At 35.9% G+C, this 8,937-nt stretch overlaps 2 protein-coding genes across 2 annotated transcripts; one reads left to right on the top strand and one right to left on the bottom strand.

The window, feature by feature from the left end:
• The first annotated feature begins 603 nt into the window (after window positions 1-603).
• On the top strand, window positions 604-1,545 carry LOC108387920 (olfactory receptor 8K3-like). The gene has a single exon (XM_036996793.2). The coding sequence runs from the start codon at window positions 604-606 to the stop codon at window positions 1,543-1,545; it is 942 nt and encodes a 313-aa protein (XP_036852688.2).
• A 3,793-nt stretch (window positions 1,546-5,338) lies between these two features.
• On the bottom strand, window positions 5,339-8,556 carry LOC118968091 (olfactory receptor 5J2-like). The gene is made up of 2 exons (XM_036996818.2): window positions 8,420-8,556; window positions 5,339-6,768 (listed from the first exon to the last, which is right to left on the bottom strand). The coding sequence occupies exon 2, from the start codon at window positions 6,743-6,745 to the stop codon at window positions 5,807-5,809; it is 939 nt and encodes a 312-aa protein (XP_036852713.2). The 5' UTR covers window positions 6,746-6,768; window positions 8,420-8,556; the 3' UTR covers window positions 5,339-5,806.
• Window positions 8,557-8,937: the final 381 nt, after the last annotated feature.

Genomic DNA, 8,937 nt, shown 5'->3' with positions numbered 1-8,937 from the left:
AAGTAACACTCCAATTGTCAATATATCATTAGCTTTTTCATTTTTCCTTTATATATGTATATGTATCTTTATCTGTTTCTATATATAGCTATATTTCCCTTTTTATGCATCTATGTATCCATCTATTCATTTATCTAACCACCATTTACCTATCTGTCTATCTATCTATACCATCCTGGTTTCTCAACCTGGCACTACTTATATTTTTGAAGGGATATTGAGAATGGTAGGAGTTTAAAAGCATATCTGATCCTGAGTTATCACGTGACAATAGCACCCTAACTCCCAATATCTTTCCAACCAAAATCTTTAGAAACATAACTGACCTCTATCCATTACATGCCAATAGCACCCATCAACCAATATCTCCCCAAGCAAAAATGACTAGTAAAATCAACTCCAGTTGAGAACCGTTGACTGTCTCTATCTCTTTTTATGTATATTATTATTTGCGGATTTAATTTTTATATGCCCTACGTTGGAAAGTTTGGGTGTATCTTATGCATTTGGCTTTGCATACTAAAACTTCTCCCGGAATGTAACACATGGAATTTATTGACTGTGCCAATGTCTCTGTCCAGATACATCTCCTGATACGCCTGCATGGAAACACAAAATCTAACAGTGCTGAATGAATTCATCCTCATGGGAATCACAGATCGCCCTGAGCTGCAGGCCCCCTTATTTGGGCTCTTCCTGACCATCTACACGATCTCAGTGTTGGGCAACTTGGGCCTGATCACCCTCACCAAGGTGGACCCCAGGCTCCAGACCCCCATGTACTTCTTCCTCAGACACCTGGCTCTCACTGACCTCGGTTATGCAACAGCTGTGGGACCCAAAATGTTGGTAAGTTTTGTTGTAGATCAAAATACAATCTCTTACTGTTTTTGTGCTATACAACTAGCTTTTTTTCTTGTATTCATTGTTAGTGAAATTTTCATTCTGTCGGCAATGTCCTATGACCGCTATGTGGCCATCTGTAAACCTCTGCTTTACCCAGTCATCATGTCACCAAGGGTATGTCAGGGGCTGGTGGCAGTCCCCTATCTCTACAGCACATTTGTTTCTCTTCTAGTCACTATAAAGATCTTTAATTTGTCATTCTGTGGCTATAATATTATTAGTCATTTCTACTGTGACAGTCTCCCCTTGTTATCTTTGCTCTGCTCAAATATACATGAAACTGAAATGATTATTCTGATTTTAGCTGGTTTTGATTTGATTTCATCTCTTCTGATAGTTCTTGTGTCTTACATGCTCATCATTGTAGCCATTCTCAGGATGAAATCTGCCGAGGGCAGGCACAAGGCTTTTTCCACCTGTGGGTCCCACCTGACAGTGGTCACAGTGTTCTATGGGACTTTGATATTTATGTATGTGCAACCGGAGTCCAGTCATTCCTTTGACACTGATAAAGTGGCTTCCATATTTTACACCCTTGTTATCCCCATGTTAAATCCCTTGATCTATAGCTTGAGGAACAGAGACATAAAATATGCAGTGCAAAAAATGTGGAAAAAACTATGTAATCTTTTTCATTAGAGTTCACTATGCTTCCCAAAAACCACATTATGAACTTCACATTTTTCTTTATAACCCTCTAAAAGAAATTGTAAGCACATATGAGTCCAATATATATTTACAGAAGGTGTCTATATGGTAAGGACTTCCAACTGTTGTAAATAGGCTAACAAACAAACTAGTAAAGACATTTGCCTTCCATAAGTTATGTAACTGTTATAGTAGAGTAAATGTCTTGCATAGATGTAACCCCCGACCCCCAAATAAAATCTCCAAGGATTTTGGTGCTGCTGTAACCTAAAGAATAAAGTTAATGTGTCTTTCTATGTGTGTGTACATGTGTATATAAGTGTGTTTATGTTTGTGTGTGTGTGTCCCATTTTCCTCATCAATGTCTTTTCTTCTGAACATGAGTCTGTGTAGTGAATATATTTTGTAATTCAGCAGTCCTTACATTCTGACTGGCATCTGATTTTGTCTCAATCAATCATTTTGTTGATATCAGGATTATTCAAATTAAGATAAATATTTGAGACCACTCAGAAACTCCCAAGTTTGTAATTTTTTTCCTCCAAGTGGTTGTTCTTAATAGCTGATTGCCTGGTTTAGAAGTTTGTAGTATTTCCTTACCTTTTTGAAAAAAAAGTAATATCTATCTTTAAAAATTCTGTTGCAGTTATTTTTGTAACCTTGGGTAAAAAAGCTCTTCTGTGATGCCTGTGTGTTGCCTCTCTTCCCTTGGGTTGATGGCTCCAAATTTTCATCCATACTGATTACGCACTGTATTTCATTGATTTTCATCGCTAAACCGCACTGGTTGATTGTCCTACTTGTGGAAAGCAAGCAGAGATAATCCTGTCATATACACTATTTCTAAGACAAATAAGACCTGGTACATGGCAGGGACATGGTTATCTTGCCTTTTATACATAGTTGCTTCATATCATTCTTCATATTTTCCCATGTGCTTACTTTTATTTTTCCCCATTTTGTCTGCCTTTATTCTTCTGAATATTTCTGATATTTTATTGTCCCTATTAGCCTACAATACTTACTTTGTTACCATTATGCAAGAAAAATCTCTGTTTAGCCAATGAGCATTTAATAAAACACTTTTTGGCACAAAATTTTAAAAGTGTATGATAGAAAGCAATCATTATGTCCTTCAGTAGATGAAGTGGTTAATGGATCATGGTACATCCAGACCATGGAATATTATTCAGCACTGAAAAGAAATGAACTATTAAGCTACAGAAGGATATGGTAGAACCTTAAGTACAAGTCGCTAAGTGGAAAGAGCCAATCTGTAAAGACTGCATACTGTATCTATCATTCCAATGATATAACATTCTGGAAAAGATCAAACAAAAAATATCAGTGTTTACAGAAGTTAAGGGAGAGGAGGAAATGAATAGGTGGAGCAGAAAGGATTTTTAGAGCAGCAGAAATACTTTGTGTTAAACTACAGTGTTTCATACAAGTCATTATTTATTTGTTTAAATCCATGTAATGTACAACACCAAATATACCCTAATGTAAGTGAACCCTCCTGTAAACTATGAACTTTTGATGAGAGTGATGTAACTTTATGGACTGTAACAAAAGCACCATTCTGGTGGTGGACGTGCATCATAGGACGGGGAGGCTATGAGATGTGCACAGGGAATATATGGGAAATATGGGAAAGCTCTGTACCTTCCTCTCAATTTTTCTGTGAACCTAAAATTTGTCTGAAAAAATAAAGACTTGAAATACAAGAAGAATTGCATGGTATGGCATCATGTGGGGATAAATACTATCAACTACTGATGCGGTTACAAGAAATCTTTACAATGGCCATAAAGACTACCAGGCCATAATATCTCATATTTCTAAGTGCTGTATGGCAGTCATTCCTCATGTCTTGATGAGTTTAGTCACCACAACATCTCTGTGAGGTAGGTTCCATTAACATTTCCATTTTTCACATTTTAAAACAGTGGCCCAGAGAGTACATTGGCAGAGTGCCCCAGGGCATTAGGTGTTAGAAATAGGTAGTCAAGCCAGGTGTTCTAGCTCATGCTTAGGACTTCAAGCTCTAACAAATACCCTATATTGTCTCTTAATGTGATTTGTGCGCTTCATTGATGTCATCCAGAGATGATAAATGTAGAACTTCACTTTGGCAGATGTCAGACTAGAAGAGAAGAAACAGCAGAGAGACTAAAAACAAGAAAGAAAAACCAGTGAAAAGCCTTGTCTGCCACAGAAAATGACTTTAAGAAGCATGTAATTAATTAATTAAAAATAAACAAATTCACTCAGAAATATAAATTAATCAGGCATTTTGGATGAGTGATTTTGCAACAATAGCCGTAACAAAGTGAATGCAGGATGAAGGCTGAGTAGAATCTGTACTAAACCAGAGGATGGGCAAGAATTAGCATTAATTCTTGTTAGGAACCTGCTTGAGGTAAACAAGCAGGTTCCCATGTTAAGAAATGATTTCTGTTTTAAGAAGTTCAGCCACCTTTGGTAAATGAAGGCTGAGGAGAAGCAGAATTCCAAAAAAGCCAAATATCTGTTGCTAATGTTTTGTAGGTAGAATTCTGCCACAGACGATGTGAGAAATGCATATTCTTTCCCCAAAAAGGAGGTCTGTAAGGGGAGTATTCATTCTCCATCATCTTCTGCTCCTCAGACTTTGAAGACATTTTATCCGGGCTTCTCCATTTGAATACTATAGGTGATTGGCAGAGAACTGTTTATATCTCTCTGCCTTGCTACACTGCATGATATAATAAAGGATTTGTAACTTCGCTTGTAAAGTGGAATAAAAATAGAACACATAACCATACTGGTCTGCAGGGTGCCTGGTTCAACATTCAAATATCAATAATGTAACTAATTGTATCAGCAGCATAAAGAGAAAAAAATGTATGAATTTCTCAGTTGATGCAGAAAAAGCATTTGATGAAATTCACTTTCCATTTATAGCATCAAATAAAATGATCTCTCAACAGTCTGGAAACAGAAAGTGACTTCCTAAAAAAAGATACAGGATATCTACAATAAAACGTAGAGTGAACATCATACTTAATGATGAAAGGATGAATATTTGCCCATTAAAATTGGAAGAAGGCAAGGCTGTTTTTCTTACTACAACAATTATAGACCATAATGGAGATCCCAGCCTGTGCAATAAGATGAGGAATGTAAATAAAATGACACATAGAGCTGAAACAAATAAATAAAATTGTTTCTCTGTGTAGCTGACATGGTTGTTGGTGTAGAAACTGAATTTGTAAAAGTGACTAGAACTAATAATCGAATACAACAAATTCACAGTGAACCAGGCCAACATGCAGAATCCTTTGTATTTCTGTATATATGAAATAAAGAATTTGAAGTTTAAGCAAATATATAACTTACTACAGTAAAATCAAAAGCATGAAACATTTATAAGTTGAACAAAATATGCCCTAAATCAACATATCGAACACAGCAAAATACTGAGGAAAAGAATCAGTGACATGTATGTGGAGACAATATTTTGCTTATGGATTGGAAATACAGTCCTTGTTAGATCTGATACTTGAGTGAGCGCAATCTGCAAACTGATTCTAAAATGAACGGAAAGGCAAAGAAATTAGAACAGACCAAAGAATTAAAAATTAAAGATCAAAGTTATAGGACTCACATAATACGCTTATTTTATTTATTTTATTGTATGTGTGTAATATACTCAGCATAGGCAAATGGGAGCTAATTATTCCAAACATAAGAAAAAATAGCAAAGTTAAATAGTCACAGAAATGAAAACATAACCCAAGACTTCTAAAAGAATGGTCAAATGGATGTTTTATTAAATTTCATATAAATTTTTGTTATCCTTAACGTTATGATTGTTGAGAGGCATATGTCAGTTATAGTTATATCTATATTCTTGGAAATTTGACAACCAATTATGTTTTCTTTGTGCACACCCTGTTTTTATGTACTTAAATGCAAGCAAATATTAAACAATTCCTTTCTCCAAATAAGAGAAAAATATAAATGTATTATGGCATTTATACTGATTCAGAGACTCACAGCCTAGAATGTCAGAAGACCTATGGGATAGGCTATTTTTGTGATTCGGGTGTGGGAATTAAACAGCTTTCCCTTTCTGGCTGCCTCTTCATATAACAAATAAGCATATAGAATAAAAACATCTTTACAATCTTTAGAAGCTGTAACACCTATGGAATTCTTGGAAGTGAGAACTGACTGGCAGACAGTTCAGGATTAGCAAAGTCTTGAATTAACAGGAGAGTTGTTTTGTTTCTATGGCCCTTTTCACAGCATCCTTCACCTCTCTGTTCCTCAGACTGTAAATCAGCGGGTTCAGCATGGGAATCACTAGCGTATAGAACACAGCAACCACCTTCTCCTGTTCTACAGAATACTGGGAGCTCGGCTGGATGTAACTAAAACTTAAGGTGCCGTAGAATATGGTCACTGCCGTCAGGTGAGAGGCACAGGTGGAGAAGGCTTTCAGTCTCCCTTCTGCGGAGCGGATCCTCAGAATGGCGAGCACAATGAACACATACGAAATGATCACAATCAAAAAGGTGGCCATGGCAATGACTCCAGAGAAGACTAAGAGCAACAGCTCATTGACGGAGGTATCCGAACATGACAGCTTTAGGAGCGAGGGAATATCACAGAAGAAGTGGCGGACAATATTCAGCCTACAAAAGGACAGTCTGCCTAAGCTTACTGTGTGTATCAGTGAGTTAATTGTTCCACATATCCATGACCCAGCAACCAGCCCTACACACTTCCTCTTAGACATGGCTGCCGTGTAAAGCAGAGGGTTCACAATGGCCACGTACCGGTCATATGCCATCACCGACAGCAAGAAGCCTTCTGTGGTAACAAACACCCCGAAACACAAATGTTGTACCATGCAAGCAGAGAAAGAAATGGTTCCCTTCACAACCAGGAGGTTGATTAGCATTTTGGGTGCGATTGCAGATGAGTAGCAGGCATCTACAAATGACAGGCAGCTGAGGAAAAAGTACATGGGTGTGTGGAGCTTGGGTGTGATTCGGATTATGAAGATCATGCCCAGATTCCCCACCAGGGTGATGGCATAGATACCCAGGAACAGCACAAAAAGCGTCACTTTCAGTTCAGCGCGGTCTGTCAGCCCCGAAAGAATAAACTCAGTAACAAATGTAAAATTCCCTCCAGCCATTCATTTCTTCTTTTCACAAAAATCTATTGTGAGAAAAAAAGGGGATTTATAATTTATTAGAGGAAAATAAAGTACAATCAAATGAATACAGTCACTGATGTGAGTCTCATACCGCTTCTTTGAATCTGAGTTTCATCATTAATAAAATTAGCAAGTGGGCTAGATCATCTCTAATTTTCTTCCCAGGGTTGTTATTTTATATGATTATATGTCAAAAAACCAATCGTGGAGTGTTTCATTCTCACAGTTTCAGTCTGTCTCTAAAATAACTACCTCAATAACAAAGTTTACTAGCACTAAGGAAATGATAGCACTAATGGGAATTAAAATTAATAGCATGTATATTACATATTTTTGGAAAGTTGTGATTCAATGAAATTCTCTTCTGATCTGTTCTGTTTTGTTTTGGGGTCAGTTATACATATTTTGAAGTTATATGTAGAAATGATCTACGGGTACCATAGTGTAGATAGCAAATTGGCCATTATCATGAAATAAGGTGGCTCAGGTGCAAACAGTAATGACATTTAAAAATACCAAATTGTGGCTTCTGAGATCATGGGATGCATTGGGGGGCAACAGCTAACTCTGAAAGTCATGAAAGAAAAGCCTGCTTTTCGCATGATACCTATTACAAGTAGCCAGGATTGTTGCTTCGGGACAATTTTCCCTGTGATTGGACAGGAGCTCTAGACGGTGTCTCACTCTGAGACTGAGGACACAGAATACTGATTCTTGCATATCTGGACTACATGGAGCCTCCTGCTTTTTCTGAAATGTTATATAATTTTGAAAAACAGGAAGCAGAATTTTAGAAAGCGGGCATAACAATTTAGAAGGCAGAAATTTGAAAGACGTTTTCTTTAAATTGGGTTGTTGTCTGAGAAATTATGAGAAGTGATTATTTTGGCCTATGTATAATTGACACTACTTACTTGTTTTAATTAAAATGTTTTGATTGCCACAACAGAGAGATGGTAGGAATCTATTAATCTTCAGTCAAATCCTAATGTTGACAATAACAGGTTTTATTTCATCAGAAAAGTTATTTAGCTTTCTTGATCCAGGATAGAATTATCTTTACTTCCCAAATAAATCTTTTTGTATTTATTCCTTGATTTGAGTTATCAAATGGACATCTCAATTTTTTGTTTATAAACTGGCCTTGTCAATGTGAGATATATAAAATAAGCACATATTTTTTCAGGATGTCTCACAAACTTTTGAAAGAATACCAACAGATTTGACAGTATGGGAGAGCATTTCCCACAAATAATAAGTCTGTATATTTCAAAACTGTACTTTTATAAATCTTATACCTGTTCTTTCTTTTGCTACTCTTAGAGTATTAACTGAAAAATTTCCCATTAAAAAAGGAGATTACTTATAGACATGAATTTTGTTGTAAACTACTATTTGGGAAATAGAATATTTAAAAGGAATTAGAAATTATATTAGCAATCCAGTTATAAAACTATATAACTTTGGCAGCAAAATTGGATGACAGTGTTGAGAATTGAATTATATAAGATATGGATGCAACTTATATGAACTATATGATTCAAAACACTGATAAGAACCTAACATATTTGAAATTTTCAATTATTTACAGGATGAATGCTAAAAATGATGCAATTAAAAGAAAAAGGAAAACATTAGAAGGAATGGACTTACCAATGATGTAAAAAAGCTTGGTATATCAATTCATTTAGAATGCTCAAGTCTATTTCCATGTTTTTTACTCTTTTCTTAGAAATGAAACCAGTTGATATTTTCTGCGGTTCAGAATGATCAAGATTTTAATGGTAGGTAACTGAATATCATTCTAGGTTAAAACAAAAACTAAGATAAAACCAAGTAAAACAATGTAAAACAGACACATCAAAAAAAAAAGAATGATGGTTTCACATCTTTAATTATTTCCTCAAATAAGGCAAAGTTGAAAGAAGGGAAAGGTATATATATATATACACATATGAATGTGTGTATGCACGCATTTTTCTGTTCTAATGAGGCCAGAATCCCTGTAGTTCAGAATCTGATTACACTAAGTCAATCACAACAACCCAAAAATTACATTTGGGATTGTGTTCAAGATTCTCAAAGGACTTTCTCTAGGGATACCAGAGGAACTGGCTTCTTGAAGATGGTAATATAAAAAAATGTTATACACTGGAAAGCAAATAGAGCCA

Source organism: Manis javanica, chromosome 11, assembly GCF_040802235.1.
Source record: "Manis javanica isolate MJ-LG chromosome 11, MJ_LKY, whole genome shotgun sequence".
Lineage (NCBI taxonomy): Eukaryota > Metazoa > Chordata > Mammalia > Pholidota > Manidae > Manis > Manis javanica.
Note: the sequence above shows the minus strand (reverse complement) of the source record. Positions and strands in the feature narration are given on the sequence as shown.

Excerpts from the sequence above, each read along its gene's own strand:
- LOC118968091 (XM_036996818.2), bottom strand. The coding sequence starts at position 6,745 with ATGGCTGGAGGGAATTTTACATTTGTTACTGAGTTTATTCTTTCGGGG.
- LOC108387920 (XM_036996793.2), top strand. The coding sequence starts at position 604 with ATGGAAACACAAAATCTAACAGTGCTGAATGAATTCATCCTCATGGGA.